Below are 25,103 nucleotides of genomic sequence, written 5' to 3'. Positions count from 1 at the left end.
CCACTTCAAACCGCAAAATCCTATAGTTTTAAATGTAACAAAAGTGTAACCCTATAATTTTTCAGAATTAAAAAAACATTTATGGTTATGACAAAACAAGAAATTTTCAATTTGAGAAAATGATTTTTTGGACATAGAGATTATTGAACAAGAGATCACAAAAAAATCCAGAGCGAAAAAAAATCCAGAGCGATCATTTCGTTTTTTGTCATTGGCTGTAATTATCAATACTGTCTAAATTTAGGCACTTAGCATTCATTTCTTTCTGGATAAACTCTGTAAATTTCGTAAATATATCAGTATATACTGTTCTCTTTTTTCTCCTAATTCAAAGAGCATATTTTGAATTTTTCAAAATAAAATGTCTAAAAAGTCCTTTATGAGTGAACTCCAATCAATTGTATTTGAAAAATATTAGGTGTTTATTTCCATTTCATACAAAAAGAAGACTTTAGTACTCGATATATGTTGCTTAGACGTCCAGACTAGGCTTTTCAGAACGCTTCTGGCTTTTAAATAAAGTTTTGATTACGTCAAAGGGAAAACAACGATGTCCCTCTTTTTGAGCTAAAACAGCTCTGCTCTAGGCCTCGGCTTACGAAAGAGCCATTTTCTACCGAAATTTGACATAAAAACTGGCGGCACCCAGTCTACCCTAGTCGAAAAATAATGGATAATTTATAAAAATTTATAAATTAGTTTATAAATATTTGCAAAAAAGATGCATTATATTTATAAAAATTTATAACTTTTTGGCAACTTTTTGCATTATTTTATAAATTTTTATAATTTAATGCAGTAATTTATAAACAGTTTGCAAATTAACCCATTATTTTATAAACTATTTACGAAAAGTTAGATTAATTTATAATTAATTATAAATTAACCCATTATTTTATAACCTATTTACGAAAAGTTAGATTAATTTATAATTAGAAGTTATAAAAAAATGCAAAAATTTGCAAACTACGGCAGACATTTTTAGAACTCTTTCTGACACTAAGATATTCTGGTGCCTCTAAAAATGCATCTTTTCATCGAGGTCAGGACTTGCTTGCCGCTGTAGACCAGATATAAAATTCAAATAAAATTTTTCAATATCAAGGAAGATCTTTTCCTTTTCCGTATCGTCTTAAAGGTGGACGATGGTAATTTTGTATGAAAAAGAAAGATTTTTTTCCAAATTCGCACATGCAAAAAGAAGCCTTATTATGTTAAACACAATAATCGTTTATTCAAAAGCAGAGAAATAAATTTGACTTTTATTCATCTCATGGAGTCATGGGCGTTTTTATGGAGAAAAATTGGAAAAATTCAGTTCAAGCAACTTATTAGAGAAAAATCTGATTACTGATTAAAAGCAAAATTAAAAGGTGTACTTTTCTTGAACGTAACCGCGTTTACATGAGAAGAATTGTGAAACCATGATCATTAAACTGCAAAAAAAAGATAAAAAAGACACGATGAATTTGAGTAAACAACTCTACTACCAGCATATTCTTTGGCAACATTTTATTGCTAGAAAAATAGAAAAATGCTTATCATATCCAGAACCATAGAAAAACTTGTTATCTGTTAGATACATGTGTATTTCGTCTTTAAACTGGAGTTTTAGTAGGTTTGTAAAAATTATTTCCAATATTTTACTAACTTCACTATCGCCTTCGATACCGAACACAATGTTGCAAATGATATCCATTGTACAGGCTCTGAACATGGGCTTCAGTTCGAATTCTTGACTTTCGGTCTCCAGAACTTTTGAAAACTTCGAGTTTAATGAGTCACCAATTCCGTTTATAAACGGAACCATTTTCTTCAGTTTCAATCCTGTGAAAGTTGGTGATAGAATTGAACGTACTTTCTTCCATTCTTCACCTTGTAATATTGTGATATTTTTTCGGAAGTACTTTGGACTGACGTTTGGCATTGAGAATCGATGGGGAAATATGTCAAACTTTTTGATCATGACTTCGGCAATAATATTCGGGTCGGTTATAATCAAAGTTGGCAGGCTACGGTTATACAGCCTGAAATCAAACACTACTTGACTGGTCGGACCACGCGAGTTATTTTGTTGGATCTTTCCCATCTGCGACCCCCCCCCCCCCCAGCTTAGTGGGTGCATATTATTTGCACCCCCGACGCACGTGCCATATTTTTACTATATGATTATGTTTTCATATGATTTACTAGGTAATAGAACGTGCTCTATATCTGGGGGGGGGGGGGGGGGGGGGGGGTGTGGTAGGGCACAAACAGAAAATATCCTTTTTGTTATATTAATGGTATTTAAGATAAATGAATCTGTAATCTCAACAAAAATGGAGATATTTTTCGTAATTTTCACTATTAGATTTGTAATTGAGCTTTGAAAATTGTTGCAATTATCAATTTTTAATGGGAAACTAAAGAAGACTGCCACATATAAAACAGTCGTAGATCCCAACAAATGTCAATAAAACAGTCGTAAATTAATCATAGATACCAACGATATAATTATTGCATTATCGCAAACACTGAAAACATTTAACACCTAAAAAAGAAGACAAAAGGCATTTGAGCTGCGAAAACCAGCAAGAATTACCGAAGTTAATAATTTAAAAAATCTGACTATAGAAAAGTCCTATAGAAAATTAAAGATTAAAACAAACTTTGAATATTTTTCCTCTTTTTTGGGTGAGTGTTGTACATTTGAAAGCCAAAAAAAAATCTACGTTGAAGAGTTATAAAAAATAAAAACATTTTCATGCATCCTATTTTCAAGAAAAAAAATACGGTAAGAACGTGCGTGCTAAACTACAAAATAATAGATGAAAAAAGTGATTTTAATTTCGATAAATTAAGAAAGCTGAAACAAATTCAACCTAGGAAGAGAGCTTTAAGAGTATTTGTTTACGTGAAATCAATGATTCACTAAGAATTCCATTAATTTAAAAATTTAAAAAATTAACCTAAATTTAATTTTGTTATCTAAATAACCGGCAGCGTAATCCAGTCCAAAATAAACGTTTAAAAGAAAGAGAACAAATTTTCTAGAAACAAAATTCCTAGAAAAACACCCATTAACATAAACCAATTGATTTAGAGGGAATAAATAGCAGAATCAATTGAATCATTACAGGATTAATGATCTTAAAATTAGTAACACCCCCGGAATGAAATATTTGCAACAAGAACTTTTTTTCAAGTAAACAGTGAACATTTCTGGATCTCTTAGCCCCTCAAAAATTGGACCTTTGTGCGCACATGCATGCAGTTTTATCTGCGCAATGAAGACCTCATTAGCCGTTACATTAATCCCAGCTATTTTCCGGATATAGAAAAAAATTTAAAGTAATCATTCGACTATGGATACGAGGTTAACTTATACTGTAAACGGGTCAGTCATCAAAGTTAGGATTCAAACAGTTAAAAATATACCGGACAAAATGTTGAAACTTTTTTAAGAAAAAAAAAACAATTTAACGTTTGGTCCAAGAAAAAAAGTTGGCAGCATCTTTTGAAACCAGTTTCCGCCTAGACGATAAGTGTTCTACAGGAGAATTTTAATCTCCAGAATTTGCATTGATAGTGATTAATGGCTTGCCAACTTATTAGGATCAAGATATTTTACAAACCTTATTGAAGGAAAATTGGAACATGGGAAAAATTGACAGTTTATCTATAGATCAATCCATTTTTTGTTGATTAATCCAGCACCATTAATGCGCAAAAATTATCTAATATATTTCACTATATTGGCGGTATAGAAGTTTAAGGAAATAAAGCGCCGGAACATTTTCAAGCTTTTGTTCTACACCGCGGCCAAAAAATCTAAAATAAAAACAAACAAAAATTTTGAATACCTAAAAAAACGTTTAAAATATAAACATAGCCAGCAGCAGACTGCCAAAATGCATGCATAGTTCCTGATTCAACCCAAAAAAAAACAATTTCAAAATTTTGATCTTTTGAAAACGTCAAAGTTGCTAACTTCGTCTAGATCACGATTATTTTAGAAGCTGTCATAAAATAAGTTCCTTATGAACATTCAGAGTTACATAGTATCCTTTAATGAACTTACTGTCATTATTAAAAATCAGTTAGGGAAAAAAAAAGAGGAGTCATTTATGATTAAAAGCTAAGCACGCAAGCAGGTGACATTTTGCCGCTAAAGAATTTAACAAAGAACAGTTAACAAACAACAAACAAAAGCAGCTAGAGTGACCAGAAAACATAGCAAAAGTTGCTTTTTGAGGTTTACGGAGTAAAAAAAAGTATTACACACGTTAGATGACAAAAAAATTGTAAAAACAACTCCAAAAAGATCACACAGCAATTTAATTATTTTTTGAAGAAAAAAGAAATCAAAATCAGACAAATTTATCAAATTTAACTCAAACAACAACAGATAATTCTTCACAGACAGCGGAGCTTCAAATGCATTCTCAAGTTTCTTTTATACTCCATTTTTCCATCCATTAAAAACGAATGTGACCCAAAACTTAGAGTTGACACTTAAAAAATTCCTTGAAAATTCTGTACGTGAACAGAAGTTTTACTCGAATAGCAAAATATTTGTGCACCTAATCTTTTTGCAATCTCTCAGAGTGAAGCATGAACAGAATAATGCTCTGTTTTTCTCACATTCTTCTCAGGTTTCAAATTCTGATCCGCAGATTGACTTAAGCACTTCAGTTGACTTTTACAACCTGCTTCAATGACATTCGACCGCTCAAAGAATATAGCGCCGGACTAATGTTAAACCTGACAAAAGACTCAGAAAATAATCAAGAGTCGCAATTTTTAAAAGGAATGGTTTGCAGCACATAAAAGAAAATTAGAGAGAGCGAGAATTTGAAGAGCGAAAGAACTGCAAAAAAACCAATTGATTTCAAATTTAGATTAAAGCCCAAAATGCACAAACTAGACTACAGTTTTGTTTTAGGGATTTGATGAGAAGAATACGACAAAGGAGAAGCAAGATGAATAAGAGAAATAGGCGACAGCAAATTCAGTAAAAAAAACTGATCTAAAATCCGCAAAAGTTGAAATGTTTACACCAGAACGTCTAAAAATCCATGAAACTCACTAAAAATCAAGTTATGCCAGTAGAAACAAACCGATCCCGAAAAATGATTATAAAGAACACTTTGCTCCAGTTTTTGTACGAAAGAAAAGAGTTTTTTTGGAATAAATATCCCATGAGCAAAATAATCAATCAATTTTCTCAGCTCATAAAATTTGCTCATTAGAACGCTTGTTTCACAATTATATAGCCACTGACATTTCTGTTACAATGAGCGCTCCCTTGATCAAAAAAGATGTACATGACTCCGTTGAGGAACCTTCAAGTCGTAAAAAGCGACAGTCACCAAACTCCTCCCCGGGCCGAGGTGCCAACGCTAAAAAACACAAAATTATGTAAGATTGGCGTTGATTCGTTGAATTTATGTAAGATCAACGCTAAATTCAACGCATTCAATGCAAAATTATGTAAGAAAATTGCGGTGAATTTTCCGACTTGTCAACGCTAGTTACCGCTGATCTTACATAAATTTGGAAAAATTCCTCGGCCCGGGTCCTCAGGTCGTATAAACCAAGATTAAAGGGATGTAGATTCCGTCACCTTGCAGTTTCAAAGCTGTAATTAAAAAATTGACATTTTAACTAACCCAAAGAAGCCCTTCTGGCCATAAGTTTTAGAAAAGTAAACAAATGTTTCAAAGATGTCTTTGCTGTTCACAACTGTTTCCAAAACATTCCCAGTAAATGGCAGTGGAGTTGGTCCATCTACCCCTTGTCTTTTCCATACCCCATATGTGACGTCATAATGTACTTTGAAACAGACACATGCACCCAATAACCCCCCGCACACCCAACCCCACCGAGGGATAGAGTCCAGCTTAGCCGCGAGGGGGGAGGTCCATAATTGCAGCTGGTCCAGGTACAGTTGAATATAGTCAGGTATCGAAACCTGTTTCCAAAATTTTTCCATCGTTTTAGTTGACATAGGCGATTTGGCGAAACTGCATTACTAGCAATTTAATATGCATTAGATCATTGTTTGATGGCATATCAAATCATTGTAGAAGTTGCAAACAATTATTTCAATTCAACTGAACTGTGGTCGTCGGTTTTATATTATAGGTTTGTAATTAACAAACAAACGTAAGAGTTCAGCAGTGTATGTTTAGACGGAACATGTTGTGATGAAAAAAAGTGTAGTTTAAAGGGTTTTACTTGACTTTTATAAGGAAATGTATTTGCGCCGTGAAAAAGTTAACTTGATAAATATTTTGACGGAAGCTATTTTGGACAATTTTTGACATTATTTAGACTTGGTTTCGACTGCCAAATTTTGACCAAGACTTGGAATTACGCTGCCAAGAGTAAAACGTGACATGATCATAGCTCTGAATCAGTTATGAAATGAGCCTTGTAATAAGACCGTTAGGTTAAATACGTAAATATTCAGAAAATATCAAATGACCAAATATCGGGAATTATTCATTATAGATTATGCACAATGATCCAACGGAGGTTGAATTTAATAGCTGTTGTGTCTGCGTAATCTCATTTTCCATTTCTAAACCTAAATGTTTAGCGATAATGTCGATAACCTTTAAACATTGGCGCTAAACATTTACCGCAAAAACGTAATAATCAAAGTAAACTTAGAGATATTGATTCAGAACACAAGAATTTGGAACCAAAAAAGGCACGTGCGAACAATGTAATAGAGGTAAATTTTGAGGACTAAGGTTTTTTTGAGAGACATCAAAGAACAGACTAGAAAGACTAGAAGGAAGGCAAGTCGACGCCCCCAACCGAGTACCCCATAACCCGCAAGAGGTATTAACATTGTCATTTTGGCGCTTCAAACGAACAAATCCAAAACGAACAAATGGGAATAAAAAACAGAGCAACCTCCTAAGTAGTGGAGAAAACAGGGGTTACAGCCACCAGCCCAATTTGTCTCATTCCCTTAATGCTAGCCGCATTCGGGGTAATGAGCCATTTTGTACTGGTAACTGTAACCCCTGTTTTCTCCACTACTCTATATTCCCTCAAAATCTATCATTTCCTGTTTCACTTAGTGCAATCCACTAGTATTGAGTTAAGCTGGTAATTAACCGTTATCAGACGGATAGTTCGGGTTCTATCCCCACTGTCTTCAGTGGACGTATCCCAGATACTAGTGTATCTAGTGAGACCGTATAGCAAGCACGTAAAACCAACTTGCGAAAAAATCTGTAAAAAAACAGCTTAACTCTACACTTTTATATTAAATCTTTTGACATATTCCTTGAAATTATCTTTGGTATGTGTGTATCTATATCTATGAAGACACATAATTTACATCTTCCATTTCTAAACCTAAAGAAAGAAATATGTTTATTAACCAGGCACATAATACAAGTTCAAAATAAACTCTGATCATCATAATGTTCTCCTACAACATTCTTTCCACGGCATATTTTTACACTTATCACAATTTATTTTTCACCTTCGAAAAATTATTCTTTCCAAAATTTTCCCTAATAAATTACACCATGTCTCACTCAACAAACAGTAATGTCTCAACTGTGAACTTCTGCGACGTCTGTAGTTTATTCTTTGAAACAAAGAGGGGTTTATACAGCCATCAATCATATGATTCCAAACAAAAAGAACTGTTAGAGAAAATGTTTGATTCTGATGATGATGGGGCTATAACTGAACCCCCAGCTAAAACTAGGGAGATATTGTATGATTCGAATGAAGACTTCATCTATCCCAAACCTTTTACTAAAACTAAAATTGAAACTAAAATTAAAGATAACACCAGAGATATTATTAAAACTAAACACATCACTAAAACTAAAACTAAAACCGAAAATAGTATCTACTCTGGAATTAAGTTTGAATGTAATGCATGTTGTGCAGAATTTAGAAATAAAATAAATAGCCTAAACTACTCACTCATATAGTCATAATCGCAAGTATCTAGAAAACACAGAATACGTTGATATAAAATCTAGCTAGAAAGAACATGAAAGAATTCTATATTACTGATAAAAATGGACATTACATTGAAGATATAGATGAAGCTATTAAAAACTCACAGTCGAGACGTGAATACAAAAGGAGAACCAAAGAAGAAGTTAAGACCACAAAAATATTTTTCAGCACTGACTATGTTTTTTATAATGCTATTTATGAATGTGATGACTACAAACAATGGCTAATTTTTGAAAAAGAAATATATGAGGTTTATGGCCATGACTTTGAGCTTCTCGGACTAAGAAGTATTCAGATAAACATTGAACCAACTAAAGCATCTATTGGTAGTTATATTGATTTACCTCCCGATCTCAAAAACTCTAAATCAATATTAAAAGTACGCAATTCCAAAAACAACTGCTTACAAAAAACTATTACTGCTTGGCTACATCCTACTATGGACCATGCAACACGTGAAAGTAAATATGAAAAAAATCCAATTGTAGCAAGACAGCAACATGAAGATGACTTTGCTTTTATAAAAAGAATACAGCAATTGTACAATATTAATATTTGTGTATACACACCTTGTGGTGGGGGCAAAGTAGAGTTGTTTAAACCGGTGGATGATTTTGATAAAGATAGAAAAGATGTCACAATATTAATTTGGGAAATTGCTGGAGTAGTACATTGTGCTCTATTTAAAACATAGAAAACTTGTTAGATCGACCAAATAAAATGAATCATAAATTCTATTACTGTGATAGACGCACATATTGGTTTCTCTCAAATTAAATATGACAGTCACATGTGTAGCCAGTCTTTTGTACCAGAAATTGTTTGTCCAAGGAAGAAACATATTACTTTTTTAAGTGAACATAAACATCAGATTTTAAAAAAATCATTATAATCGCTGATATAGAATGTTATGTTGTCGAAGTCACAACTAACAGCAATAAACATGTAATAGCCGAACAGATACCAATAGGTGTGAGTTACATCTGGCAAAGTAATTTCAAATACTACTTTGGTCTATATTGTATCAAAAGATTTACTAGCGATCTATTAGAAACAGAAACAGAGAATAATATCAAGCGTAATAAAAAGATGGTGTTTAATAAAGATAAATTATATCATGAAGCCAATAACACTTGTCATATATGTGGTAAAACATGTTTTAATAAAGTAAGAGATCACTCTCATGGAACTAGTAAAAATAGAGGGCCAGCATGTAAAATATGTAATCTGAGGTACAAACAACAAAACTTCATGTCTGTAATATTCCACAATGGCTCTGGTAATGATTTCAATCTACTATATAGTGAACTCCTTAAACAGAATAATGATAAAAGAAAATTAGATAACATACCACTAGCTAATGGTAAGTCTAAGATGTGTAGTATTGGTTGTCTTAAATTCTTAGATAGCTATAACTTCTTAGTTAAGCCTCTAGATCAAATGTCAAAGATATATCATTGTAAAACCAAAACATGATATCCATATGATAATTTTGGCTTAGACTCAAACCAAAAAGTTATGGGTAATCTGAATACAAAAGATTTCAAATCCTCACTATCTAATAAAATACCAACACAAGAAGAAGTTGTTAACTTTAATAATGAAAACAGACATAAAACTGGTAAAGATCTAATTTTAGAGTATTTACAGAATGATGTGGAAATATTAGACTACTTATTGAATGAATATGTTAAATTAAGTATGAAAGTGTTCGGTCTCAACACACTAAACTATGTAAGTCTCCATGGTTATAGTTTTGGTCGGTGGTTAATGTCAAGTGGTGTTACATTAGATACATGGCAAGATAAACAAATGCTAGATGATTCTGTTGAAGCAAAGGGAGGGGATATATGTGGTATAGTGGGTGATAGATATATTAATCGGCAAAGCCGCTTCGCGGATAGTAATAACATTGGCAATAGTAATAACATTGGCAATAGTAACAACAATAGCATTAGTAATAACAATAGCAATAGTAATAAAAATAGCAACAGTAATGACAATGATTATATAAGTGTAGACTATATTCAAAACAATACTAATAAAAGAGCTGCAGCTAAAACTGAAGCGGAAAAGGATGTAAGGAAATTAATGAACAACTCACTATCTGGAAGAATGTGCATGAATCCTCTACACTTCCTTACAAGTAACTTCTTACACGATTAAGAAAAGATAATGAAAAGTATAAGTAAACCAACATTTAAGAATATAACTATATATAAGGATTATAGCCAAATTGAATATACAAAGATAAAAATAGAATATGATTCTCCAGTATATGTAGGTGTTACTATATTAGAATTAAGTAAATTACACATGTATGATGTTTTATATAATTTTCCTTAACCATCTCTCAAAGATGTACAACTTCATTATAAGGATACTGATAGTTTTGAATTAGGTTATAATGAGGGCAATGTTAGTGACGAACACATGGATCTATCCAATCTCGAACCACCAATCAAAACTGATAATAAAGTTCCAGGTAAATTCAAACATGAATTGGAAAGTAGAATAAACGAAGAATTTATAGCCCTGTCAGCAAAGACAAATAGCTTGGTTACCCACGGGCAGAGCCCGTTTAAAGATTACCCAAACAAAACTAAAGTGAAAACAATAAAGAATTGTAACAACGCTAAACATGAAGAGTATTGTAATGCATTAATGTATAACTCACAGAGAACTGTAGATGAATGTAGAACACAAAAAGTTGGTGATAACATGACGAAATCAAGTAAGATTAGTCTAAACACATTTGATTTTAAAAGATTTTATGTAACTAATTTTAAAATCTATCCTCATAATGAGAATCTATATCTATTCAAAAAGAGATCTAGTAAATAAAAATAATGCTACTTCAATAGATTAAAAAAAAGACCAACTAGCTAATAATATTCTAGAACTAACCATTAATGATGTTAGAGAGTTAATTGAAGCTGTTATTATATTTTATAATGATCTATGTTTATAAAAAATAACTAGTTGACAAAAATTTTGTTATCAATTTTTCAATTTAAAAAATGGATAAGCTAGATAAACTTATAGAATTAAACAGTCTAGAAAAACAAAACAGAAGAAAAAGTTTAGAAGATAAATTAAGACAACAAGAAGTTTATGGTGAAATAGAAGAGTTATTAGATCCTGTAATTAAAATTTTGAATACTAATGGTAAAACAGGGCAGGCCCATAGCGAAGCATGGCAGGCCCATAATGAAACAATGCAAGCTCTTGAAAACAAAACGTTAGCCGCTTTAGGCAGTAATACTAATGCTTCAAAGAGTCTAGGGCACCAACATTAAAAGAGCTTTCTTGATGAACGAGCTGCTCTCTTTACAACCACACTTGATCCACCCATAACATTGAAAGATGATAGAGGTAAAACATTTGCTGTAGAAAATGATATAATTGATATTTTGTTACTAATGGATAAACAAACAAAACAAACAATTCGAATTAAAATCAGTTGATCCAAATTCAAACAAACTTAAAATAAATGATATAGATGTATCTCTAGTACTTGATGGTATAAAATTGAAAGGTAAAGTCCATGATTTTTCTACGGGCTTTGCTATGTTTATTACTAGTATAGATGTAACCAAAATAGATAAAAAGGTGATGAAAACAAAATAAAACAATTTCTAAAGGATAATGGTTATAGACAAAGAGGAGATACTAAAAGTAATAGATCAAAACTTATCAGAAGAAAGTTGGCTAGTATCGGTGAAGCCACTGCTCAGGTTATATCAATACCAACCTCTGATGATGATGAAATATATCGACGTGATATTAATGATTTTGAAAAAGGGGCAGTAGAAGAAGAAGAAGAAGAAGAAGAAGAAGAAGAGGAAGAAACTGGCTACGAGACTGATAAACAAATAGAAGCTAGTGGTCCTAGCAAGGGCCTCCGGCTTTGGTTCCCCAAAAGTGAACCCAAATAACTTACAAGACAGATTAGATTTACTTATACTAGAAACAAAAGCTGGGCATGATGGATTATTTGTTGAAATGCTAGATATCTCTAAATAACTATTATCTATGAATATTAATAATCAAGAACAACTAGACAATTTGGTTTTTAATTATGGTATATATATAATGGTGGAAAAACAACAACAACAAGCCACAACTAAAGCCTAACAAAAATTTCTAGCAAAAAAAGTATTCAGTCATCCAATAACAAAGTTTAGAAGAGAAAGAGTAATTTCATTATACAAATATGAAATATGGTCAGCTGACTTGATAGAAAATTATCTCTAAATAAATAGAATAATAAATATAAGTTTATATTAACAGTTATAGATATAGTCACAAAATATGGATAGGCTATTCCATTGAAGAATAAATCTGGTTTATCGATAACTAATGGTTTTAAAATAGTATTAGGTGAACATAGAAAACCAGAAAAATTATGGGTAGAAAGAGGTAGTGAGTTTTACAACAAAACAATTAAATCTTTACTTAAAAATGAAACCGGCAAAGACGGTTCTGGAATTAATGAAACCGCTTCGCAGATCGAACAATATTCTACTTATAGTGTTTATAAGGCTGTTCATAGAGAGATTTATTAGTACGTTATGGCACATAATTAATAAACCAATGTTCATCAATAATGATGTTAATTGGGTAGATATTTTAAATGATGCTGTTGTAACATATAATAATAAAATTCACTCTACTATTAAAATTACACCCGCTGATGCTTCTAATAACCCTGAAAAAGTTAGATACTCATTCAATTTTAGGAATATTAAACCAAAAGGCGGTGATTATGTCAGGAATGCTGAGAAACTTAATATATTTTCAAAGGGATACACTTCTAATTGGAATACAGAATAACTTAAAGTTAATGAAGTTTTAAAAACACAACCACCATAAAATAAGATAGAAGATATGAATGGAGAGATAATAAAAGGTAATTATTATGAACAGGAGTTATTAAAATCCGAGTTTGATTTTGAGTATAACAATATGGTTATAGAATCATTAAACAAAGACCTCCGGTCAGCTACAACGTAGATAATTTCTTACTGTAAACAACTACAGAGATGACAAGAAATAGATTCAATCAGGCTAAACAAGCATCATCATCAAATATTAGTCTATCGCCAAGTAAGGCTCATCAATTATTCCTAGAAGATAATGATAATATTGACATGAAGGATACCTATAAAATTACAAAAGTACACGCTCCCATAGATGAAAAAGATGTTGTTAATAAAGAGTATTGTGACATTAACCTATTATCATCTAATATTAAATAGACATTTTAAGTAAAAAAATAATTGAACTAAGAAAAGGTGAATTTGAAGAAGTTACAACTGGCCAACTAAATGCAAACCCTATTGGTTTGCCATCAACTACAACCAATGGAGGTACTGTATGGATTGATGATAAGACAAATGAACTAATTTCTCTTAACTCATCTAATATATCCACATTAGCCAATAATTTGACTGAAATCGAAACTAAAATTGTTCGTTTTGGCAACAAAGTTTCCACTGACACCATTTTTAAATATAATGAACTAAAAATGGATTATAATAACAATAAAGTTAATCAGACAATTACTAATATACAATTATGTGATGCATGTGTTGATAGACGGAGATGTTTAAGAGAAAACCATATTTTAATGATGAAGGTTGTTATAAAATAAATAATTGCTATATTACTTGAAAGTAAACTTGTTTACAATAAAAAACAAGCAAGACTAGAGATGAATTATCATTTCAATCATGAGGATATAATGAAAGAGATTGAGAGTTATTTTACTACTGAAAATGAGTCAACCAACAGCACCGAGTGAGAGATTAATATATCTAAATTTATCGACGGAGTTGCCGCTTCGCGGATCGATGGAGTCGCCGCTTTGCGGATCAACCATTAATGAACATCACATAAATGATAAAATCCAAGATAATAACAAATTTAATAATAATATTAACATTATAAAAGATATTAGAAATCATTATGAAACTGAAACTAATAACTATAATAAGAAGTTAATTAGATTTAAAAATTTTATTAACGTAGCTGAGATAACAGAAGTACTATAAAGATCAATATCAACATCTGCAACATCAACACATCAGTTGCATTAACAGGTATAGGATTACCTTATTCTATACCAACAGCTTTTGTTACAGCAACTGTTTATTGTTCATTATATAACTTTATTTGAACAATAAAAATGTATGATTCACGAAGTGGTTTCCCCAATACGAAAAGCAGCAAATCTGATTACTTCCTCATATATGTTCTACTATTAATTATATTAATATCATTATTTGAATAATAAAAATGGCTGACAACTTAGTCTTATGGGAACTACAAATGATACATGAAACTCTGACTAAAACTAAAGAAGAGCATACACTTAACTTTAGAATGATAAAATCAACAGAAAAGTTTAACTTTTTCGAACCTATACTTAATGCAACAAAGTTAGGTTTAATTAGATTATCGGTATTTAATGTGAATAGAGGGAACAATCAATTTTTATGTGATACCCGTACTTTGGCTGTTATACCATGTGCATATGAATTAACCGAAATAGCCGAATTAATAAAAAAAGAAACTAATGGTAATGTTATAATAGAACCCAATAAGAATACAATGAAATGTTTAATGGAAATAAAACAGGGTTCACTTAGCTGTGATGTAGAAAACTCAATAGCCTCATTACTAGAATTTAGGAAAAAAGTATATGAACAAGGTAAAAATTCATCTCAAAAGATTATCGATATTATGGGTTTTAGTGCTAATAACATCCATTGTAATGTAACATCTGGTGTTAAAGTTGATGGTAATAACACAGACATACTATATAATTTACTTTAACAGAACCACCAGGTTACTTGCTAATTATTATACCAACTAATATCTTATATCACAATGTAACAAAAGATAGAATAGAATATATTGAATTTCATATTAAAGATGAATATGGAAGAACAATTGACTTCAATGGTGAAGTGTTGAGTTTTACTTTACATCTGATTTAGTCATAGAAATAGTAATAGATTTAGTCATAGTCATAAATTTAGACTTAGACTTACACTTAGACTTATACTTAGACTTATACTTATACTTATTTCTAGACTTAGACTTAGTCATAGTCATAGACGTATACTTAGACTTAGACTTAGACTTATACTTATACTAATATTTACTCATAGATTTATACTTATACTTAGAATTAGATATAGACTTAACCATAAATAATTGAACAAAAAAAACTTTCTAATCCCAACTAATTCTTAGTTTACCCCTAATATTTCTATTTTTAGATACATCCGAAACAAAATGGTTATAGGACTCTTTCCATACCTTAGTAGTTATAGTAGCAAAATCTTTATAATCAAGTTCAACTTCATTAAAGAAGTCTTTATATAATGGATGAATTACATTACCTCTTTGATCAAATAGAATAAATAGATTACAATTCTCTCTAACACCACGTCTATCCAAAGAGAATAGATTTTGATTAAGATATTTAATATTACAATTACTATGTCTACCTCTACAAAAGTATTATTTAATAATTGGTTCTTTAGTTTCAACATCATCAAATATCATGAGTTTCTATAAACTTTCAGGTAGTTTATGAGGTGGGGGTAGTTCTTGTATTTCTTTATATTTTAAGTCATCATATTGTTTACCAGTGGGACCAATGATGTATAGCCTATCAAAGTGTATACTACTTATAAATAGATTCTTTAATAAGAATATTTTTCCACATTCACTAGTACCAGATATTACAAATCTGATGCTTTCCGGGAAAGGGGCATTGATAATTATATTATCATCATCTAGCCATGATTGAAGACTATCATTAACCTTAATAGAGATATTGTTGGCGAAGCCACTTCGTGGATTAGGTTAACTACCTCTATGATAGACAATCTCATAATTATCACTATCGCTGATATCTGCGAGGCAGTTTGGCAGGCCACGGACTCCGTCCCTTCCCTGATTAACATTATCATTAACACCTGCGAAGCAGGTTCCCTGACTAAATTATCAATATCATTGATATTAGCATTGACATTATCATTATCATTAACATTAACATTATCATTATCCTTATCATTGGTATTGACATTATTATTGATATTATCTTTAACTTTACCTTTACAATTTAAGCATAAACACTCATCAAACATCCCAGTGCATTTAACTTGATTAATTAGATTATGAAGAGCACTCTTTATTCTAAACTTTTATCAATAAGATATCTCATATATAAACAATAAGCCCCGCAATAAGATTCATCATATTGTTGTCTTTTCTCATTAGAGCCTAGATTAACATAATTTTATAAGAACAATGGTCGGGTTTCAACACCAAAACTATCAAAGTAATACACAGGACCCCACCTTCTCTTCTTATAACAAAAAACCAATGAGTACCATCAGTTGGATGTAGATTTACAATAGTATTGATGTCGGGTTCTCAGATTACTATCTCAATTGACGTTAGTTTTATATCGTTACCTATATCTTCTATTCTGATACTACTCATAGCCTTTTTTATTAATACCAAATTTATTTTTGAAGTCCTCAAAATTAGGACAAGCATTTTTGTTATATAAGAATTAATATATACAAAATGGAGACGGGTTGTGCAGTTATAATATTTAGTTTCGTAATTATGTTTTGTTATAAAGTATATCGTTCAATACCGAGTAAATACACAAAACTAGATGAAAGCTTTGGCGGGTTTATAAATAGAAGTCTAGTGAGATTTCAATTTGAAAAGTCACCATTACATACTTTTGTTTATGGTGAAACTGGTACAGGAAAGATTTATTTTGTTAGGCAATACTTGAAGTTGTATCGGGATCAGGAACACGTACATGAGCAAGATTACGACCAGGAACAACATTAAAAAAAATATAATGATAACAGGTAAAGATGAAAGAGATTGGATCAATCCAGAAACTGGCAAGCCCTATGCTGAATTTAATATGTGTGATAGAAATATGATCACAGCAAAAAATATGCCTAATTTCAAAGACAGTGTAAGTGTTCTTGATGATATGGGTATTAAGTTGAATGGGGTTATGGCTTTTTGTTTTACAGAAGGAAGACATCATAATATTCAAATGATTGTAATGTGTCATAAAACAGCCCAGATAATTAATACAGCAAGAATGAGTTGTGATACTATTTATTCAACAAATTATAATGGAGCAGATCTATTTTAAAAAATTTTAATGAAATATATTTTTAGTTAATAGGAGACTAAGTTAATAGGAGACTAAGAAAGGCGCACAACAATTTTTGCATCAATTTCTTCCAAAAACTACCAAAAAGTAAGGAACAATGGAAATTCATTAAACAAAAGACCAGTCCGAGTGAAAAAGTGGTCAAAGTTGATGAAATCAGATTAGACAGTGGTGAAATTTCAAGGGATACAAAAAAATGTCAATTGTCTGAATAGATCATTTGCTAATCTAGGTGTTTTCAAAGGTTCGGATATTGGTCGAAAATACCCTGATAAATTTAATATACCTGAAGTCACATTCAGATTTGTGACCAGAAAAGAACTTTCTTCAGCCATTGACTCGCTGGACGATAACAAAGCAGCAGGACCTGGTGAAATATTAATTCGACTCATAAAGTCTTGCAAATTAGCTATAGGCATACATCTACAGTTCGCCTTAAATGAGTGCATTAAAGAGAAAATTTTCCCAAATAAAATGACACTAGCCTATGTAACACCCATTTTCAAAGAGGTGATAAATTAGATAGCACAAATTATCGACCAATTTCTGTAACTCTGAAATTTGCAAAAATTTTTGAGCGCCTCACTTTGACTCAGATGATGGAGTTCATTGATAAGCATTAAATTATAAACAAAGGGCAATTCAGATTTCAGAAAAAAAATCTGCAACAGATGCAGTTCTGAACTGGTTGAATTAGTTTCGGCTAATTTAGATCAAAGCAAAGAAAATGTTGCTATTTTTCTAGACCTTGCAAAAGCGTTTAATTCCATTTCGCACAACATTTTCCTTAAAGAAGTGAAATTTATGGTTTTCCCAGGATGCGAAAGAATTACTGTTTTCATTTCTTGCCAACCGCAGACAAAAAGTAAAACTCAATGGCATATTCTCTGATTGTGAAATTTGAATCAGGGTGTGCCACAAGGAACTGTTTTAGGACCACTCATTTTTCTTTTATAGATGAACGATTTCTCATCTAATATAAGCACAACAGAAGAGGTAATTCAATTCGCAGATGACACAAGTTTTGTCTGTTGTGGACAGAAAGGTAGCTTACATGGAATAGTCAAAGAAATTTTACAAAAAACAGAAGAATATGTAGAGATGAACAAACTAACGTTGAATACAAACAAAACCGAATTGATCTTTTTCTCGCGCGATAATTCTGATTTCGAATCTATTTTTTACAAAAACGAAGTTCTCACAACACAAAAAAGTTGCAGATATCTTGGCATTCAAATTGACATGAATCTTAGTTTCGAGGAGCAGATTAATAAAACCTTGAAAAAGATGGCTCATGCTAAAGATCAAATTACCTCATAAGACATCAAGTTCCCCTGAACGCGCGCATTCTTCTTCTAAAATCACTTGGGCTTTCACACTTATCATTTTCGGCAACCTGTTTTCAAAATTTATCTGCAAAAAACCTAAAACGCCTTAACCGACAGATTAACTGGGGTATAAGGTGTGCTTTCTACGCAAAAAGTATGACAAAGCGGGAGATCTGCTAATCCAGACAGAGACACTACCAGCTGAGCTAATAATAGCAAAAATGTCGCAAATCAAATTCCCTTATGAAATCGCTAGGCCAGAAAGTTCTGAAAATTTTCACGAGTATTTGAGTCTTCATCGAAATACTCGAACAAAACAATTCAAAATTAGACAAAATGCCAAAACCAGCTTTTGAATGAATTCGATTGTTCGTCAATGCGTACAAAAATGGAATAAGTTACCACATTGGCTTCGGTTGGCAAAAAATGAAAACGTTTTTAAGAAAACGTTGAATGATTTCTTGCTCTCACAACATGAAAAAATTCCTTTGAATAGTAACGTAGGAGCTTTTTAAAGTTAATTTTATTTTTAGGAAGAAAACAATCGAAAAAAAAATCTTAATGTGATTCTGTAAGAAATTTGTTGATGTTTATTATATTAGTTTGTTTGAATTATTTGAAATATTTTTTGTTTCGGGTATATTTACCCATATGGTTATAATAATTTCATTTACTTGTTGCAAAAAAAGTATAAATGAGAACATAAGTTCCATGAAAAAATTAATGACTTAAATAGTAACTATTATAATTGTACAGGTGGAATGTCTGATTAACTTCGTTATGGTATAATTAAGTATAATCAGAAAGAGAAATGTTTTATTATTATTGATAGAAATAGAGCTTTGATATATGAATCAAGAGTTAGTTTCCTAGAATTAATAACTCTTAGTTCAAAAGATAAATTAGAAAGTGATAAGATATATAAACTTATAGCTTTTATGAAACCACTAATGATTAATGCTACAGATAGAAATACTATTAATATAGACAATCAGTTCTACTTTAAAACACTTCTTACTTCAAAAGATATTAAAATTCAGAATGATGTTCTAAGTGAAGAAACAATTAAAGCTAATTGTTTAAATTCAGTATCGGCCATAAGTGGAATCATAGCTACATGTTTTATGATATATAATTAGATGAGTCCTGATACAGCATTAAAAGCAGCTGCATATGTAGCAGCGCATACAAGTACTTTGTTAAATAGAACAAATACATTATTCAGTCATGGTCATGGGACTCCGTCCATCAGTGAAACTGCTTCCCAGATGTTACACCATGGTGATGACGAAGTAGAAAGTTGCTTAACGGATCGGTAAACCAGCTTCACAGATAGGGTTTCACCACGATTCAGCACAGTTGGCAGAAAGGATGAATCTAGTCTAGGATGGAGACCATTGACAGATGAATATATGAATAAAAAGACTGGTACTTTAAACAAAAAGAGTAGTTATGATTTAAATAATCTATATAAAAACAATCAAAAATTTAGAAACAAAATTATGAACTTCGTTGGCGATAAAGCCGGATTGATTAATGATCAGATTATAGTTTAAAGATATAGATATGATGCTTTTAATACGTTGGGTAAGGAAAATTTAAATAAGTTTATCTGGTCAAGGGATAATACTAGTTTTTTAATTGAAATGTTGGGCAGCTATAAATAAGGGTTATAGAATGTTTAGAGTGTAATTATAAATGTAGAACTCCTTTTTCTTTAGTTTTCATACTAAAATAGAGCATAAGGATAAAATTAGTGAGTGTGCATGTGGGGTTGAATCATTGAGTGGAATTTTTATCAGTGGAGCTGGTTCACATAAAACAAACTGTTCTAGTTCTGGCTTTAAGCGTAGTTCCATTTCCAATTCTAGTTCTATTTCCAATTCTAGTTCTATTTCCAATTCTAGTTCAATTTCCAACTCTAGTTCTACCTCCAGCCCTAGCTCTAGCTCTAATTCTAGCTTTAATTCTAGCTCTAGTTCTAATTCTAGTTCTAATTCTTGTTCTAGTTCTATCTCTGGTTCTAGCTCTAAACCTATCCCCACATTAGTTTTACTAGTTATGAAATCAAAATTGACATAACAAATAAATATTGTTATAAATACAAGGTTATAAAACAAATAACATGTTTTGATAAAAGAAATCAATATGTAAAGAATGTAATTCAAGTAAGGTTAAGTGTGAATATTGTTCGTCTAATATTAGCTTTAGTGGGTTAAATGGTCATATAAAAAAATTTCATGAAGAAGTATCTAGAGGTGTTTATTGTGTTAATGATGAAATAAAACATGTTAGCGAATTTATTAAGTCTAATCTACGAAGTAGCTTTGCTAATTCTAATTCTTCTAATTCAACTTTTGAATCTTTTTCCAATTCAACTTTTGAATCTTAGTCTGATTTAGTTTTTGAAGATAAGCGTAACTTAGAAGATAAGCATAACTTCTTAGAAGAAGATAATCCAGGTGAACCCAAAATTTATAAATACTATCTTATAGTTTCCAAATTAATTAAGGTATAGATGTAGATAAATTATAAGAAGAATAGATTAGTCAGGCTATTTGCTAAATGATTAGCCAAAGGTATAGATATAGATAGCTAAAATGAAATAAGTAAATAGATATAGATATAGTTAGCTAAAAGGAAGTCGATATAGATAGAGATGGCAAAAGGAAATAGATTAGCAAAGCTAGTTCATAGATTAGCAAAGCTATATCATAGATAAATATAATTATTATAAATATTTCAAGCAAAGCTATTTCCAAAATATTAGCCAAAGGTATAGATATAGATAGCCAAAATAAAAAAAGTTTTTTTTTTAAAAAAACAAAATCAAAGTAATGCGCATAAACCGCACAATGCGCTTAGTTTTAGGTAGGGTCTCATGCGGGGTGTGCGGATCATGCGGGCGTGCGGATCATGCGGGATATAAGGTTTTAATTTTGATTTTATTTTCGATAGTGTATATGGTATGGGAGAAAACAGGGGTTGCAGATACCAGTACATTTTCGCTCATTTCCCCGAATGCGGCTAGCATGAGAGGAATGAAACAAATTGGGCTGGTGGCTGTAACCCCTGTTTTCTCCACTACTCTCTTATATGGACAAGTTGGCGAACAGAGATGCTAAAGAGGGTGAAAAGGAAGCTACATTGAATAAAGAAATACGTGGAATAAAGACAAAATTTGGAATTGTATTAAAGAAGTGTTTCGTGCAGGTGTTCTGTGGAATTGACAACTGAGACAAGCTTTGAGAACTTAAAATATATTTTCTCAAACCGTTTCATTTATTGATTTTCGGAATAAACTCCACCCTGAAGAGGCTTATTCACCAAGTGTCAACAGGGTTTGTATAACTATAACTCAGGATTTTCTTTTCCTTTTTGTTATAAAAAAATAAAACCCCATGTCATTAAAACCAAAAATCAAATTTAAGAAAGCCTTTGTTGTTTAACAATTTTGCAACTACTGGTTTTCACATAAAAGATAAGCTATGTCGTTCCAGTAAATTTACTTATCAGGTAACTATTACGTTTTCTTTTCATAAAGTTGAGGAACAAAATTCTCAGTGAAGCATTTCAAAAAAACAAAAAAAGGGCAGCAAAAACTGTAAAAACATAAAACTGAAAAATATGATATCAAGATTGTAGTTTTTCAGTATCAAAAAAGTTGTTTTCAGAGATAATTAACCACTCCAATAGGCGGCGGATGTCCGAAAAATGGAGTGTATATACTCGATTTGGACGTGCAATTCCCTGAAACATGTTATAAGATTAGATCAGAGTTGTAGGCGTAATTCAAAACGAGTTACGCTAGGCTAATTCGGTTCAAATTTGCTACAAAATTGGATATAAATGCATTCACTTTTCACAAAGCGTGTTCTTGGGGATCTGAAAGTTTGGGGAAATATTTTGTCACGCTATCAGTTACTAGTTTCCAAACTGTGAGCATTTTTTTAAAAAAATCAGGAGTGTCAATTAGACCAAAATGAAAGAAAGCCCAACTGTTTATTAACTTAAAAATTTTCTAACTCGATACTATTTGCGGAGTAAGAGGACAATGAGCAGTTTTGTGATTAAAACTATCATCGTTCACAAAAACAATTAAGTCTTGGGAATGCATTTTAAGTAATTACAAATAAAATTTGCAAAAAAAATTGTGTAATTACCAAATGAAAATTGTGATTATGGGTTACAATTATCCGTGAATAATCAACTATGATCAAAAGGGCGCATCAAAAAAATCATTTCTTGCAAAAATTTACGCTGACTTAGTCTACCTGAACAAACAATTGTTTCAATTGTCTTAAACAAAAACCCGCACGATGCATCTTAAATCACTATATGGCAAAAACGGCTCTGAAGTCAAGAAAAGAAAGGAAAAAATGATGCTAATTTTTTAATGAGCAGTGCATGAAGTCATTTGTTATAGGAATTTTAGAAATTTAAAGTAATCATTATAACCCTTACATTATATTCCTCTTTTTTCAATTAATAATCAAAAATTTTTCAATCAAAAATGAATAACTGTTCAGTCCATTTCGCCTCATACTTGACTGATTTTTCTGGTCACGATTAGGGCTATTAGAAAAAAAGATCAAACTTAGGGTTACCGCCCTCACATAACAACAGCAATCAGCCCTCACATTACGGACATGCAACTTTACTGTTACAGCCCACAATTATCTTGTTGAAAAACATCTCATAACAGATAAAATTTAAAAAACTGACAACCTTTTAGTTTGAAAATTGTTTCCGTAATTGATCTGATAAAGTTTTTTTTCGAAAACGCCTGCTTGCATTGAATTTTTTGAAGAGTTTTAAGGATCTCAGATAGAATGCTTTTATGCTTTAATTGTAGTTCTTGCTCATATATCACAATTCATTGCGATTCACTGGGTACACAATTCATTGCTGTTTATGATTAATCAACGAATTGAATGAAGAGCTTGAATTAGACACTAATAACGAAGCTTTTAATCACTTTTCATTGAAAAACGGCTGAGTCGAAAGATCTGGTAAACAACAAACCTGAAAATTTAAATTCTTAAAAACAACTCAGGATTAGTGGCAGTTAGAATCTTCCTTCCAAATTTGTCTGCTTTTACTCTAGGGCACAGGAGTGCATACAAATAAAATATCAAATTATTCCATTATGATTTAGAATTGCTGTTTTCTGCTCTCAAAAAGTAGATTCTATGTAGATTCAAAAAGTTTTCTGCTCTCAAAAACTTCCTACGTGAGTTGACGGAACGAGAGACGACTTATGTCAAAAAACTTTCCAGTCAGTTTCTTTCGTTTAACTAACATCATTTTTTTAGATCCTCAAGTTATCGTTTACATTATAATTGACTTTCATCAGAAACACCTAGGCAAAAATTTGACGATCACGGTGAACGCAAAGTAAGGCGAAGTAAAAGCAAGCCGACATAAAAACAAGCCGAAAGTTATGTAATAGTTATGTAATCTACCAGAAATAATACATTGTTAGCCGTTAGAATCAACACTGCGCATAGTATTATAGTGCATAATGTATTCCGATGCACCAAAGAAACAAAAAATTTGTCAGTTTTTAGACATCTAGTGGGTACGGGCCTTAGTGGACCGCTGTCATTGGCCGTGCCTCCCATTCGCTCTGGGATGTAATCCGGAAACCGGGGGCCGCGAGGGGCAACTTAAAATACGGGTATCCCAAAGTTTTTCGACTTACTTGACCTTATTTTCAAAATTCGGCTGGCTTGCCTATCGGCTTGCACGGTCACCCACGATAACACGCCCCTAGCAAAAACCAGGCAGCCATGATTAGACTTTTCTACGTTGAACTTGTTCTTGTTTTTACCTTACTCAAAAATGGCGATCATCATATCAAAAATCTTAAAGTCATTAATTGGTTTGGACTAGGGTTTTTTCGACTAGAGTTTTGCTTAGGGTTAAAAATAGTGTCAAACGTGTATGTAAGTCCTATATGTGTAGACCTATTGCAAAGTCAATATCAGTATTGACTTCCAAATGCTACCATTTGACTTTTTACACTTAGCACAGTTCTCTTGTAAAGTTCCGGGTCAGTTTTCGGTCCGCTAAAGAGCTCATAGAACTGAAGTTATTTCGTGGACTTTGTGAGCAGAGTGTCTTTTCAAACCTCTTTTGTCGGTTATGGGGACTAAGCCTGCACTAGGGCTACACTCTTACCCCCTCTGAATCTGTAGTGATTCCAAAGACGACGTTGCATATTATGTCCATGGTACACTCTCGGAACATTGGCTTCAACTCAAACTCCTGCCTCTCTGTTTTTATCACTTTGTCCAATTTTTCCCCCAAATTGGCCCCAATTTCACTGATGAATGGCACCATCTTTTTCAGCTTCAATCCTAAATGTTTCCAAAAAGTTTATAGATAAAATTGATTTCGAGGACATTCTGCTCCGAATAATTTGCCGTTAGAGACTAGTCCAGTGACATTTACAGCTGAATGAAGGATGACCTCTGTGGACCCGAAAAGAAGGATCTATTTGTTCCGCCCCAGCTTAGTGAGCATATATGCCCCTAGAACCAGGTGCTATATTTTACATA

The 25,103-nt window shown here is 31.8% G+C and overlaps 1 protein-coding gene across 2 annotated transcripts in view; it reads right to left on the bottom strand.

Moving 5' to 3' along the window:
* LOC142344401 (cytochrome P450 3A6-like) overlaps positions 1 to 25,103 on the bottom strand; it is a 39,614-nt gene that overhangs the window by 10,212 nt on the left and 4,299 nt on the right. Inside the window, exons 1-2 of one of the 2 annotated variants that reach the window (XM_075396012.1) lie at positions 5,655 to 6,397; positions 1,652 to 2,027 (exon numbers count right to left, since the gene is read on the bottom strand). In XM_075396012.1, the coding sequence (XP_075252127.1) occupies positions 1,652 to 2,027; positions 5,655 to 5,992 (714 nt within the window). In that variant the 5' untranslated portion in view covers positions 5,993 to 6,397. Of the gene's footprint in view, positions 1 to 1,651; positions 2,028 to 5,654; positions 6,398 to 24,723; positions 24,903 to 25,103 lie in introns of those variants that run through there. The other variant, XM_075396013.1, reaches the window with a different exon arrangement.

The sequence above is a fragment of the Convolutriloba macropyga genome, chromosome 8 (genome assembly GCF_964194025.1).
Source record: "Convolutriloba macropyga chromosome 8, txConMacr16.3, whole genome shotgun sequence".
NCBI classification, from domain to species: domain Eukaryota; kingdom Metazoa; phylum Xenacoelomorpha; order Acoela; family Convolutidae; genus Convolutriloba; species Convolutriloba macropyga.
The sequence above is the reverse complement of the archived record's forward strand: the minus strand, read 5'-3'. Positions and strand labels throughout refer to the sequence as shown.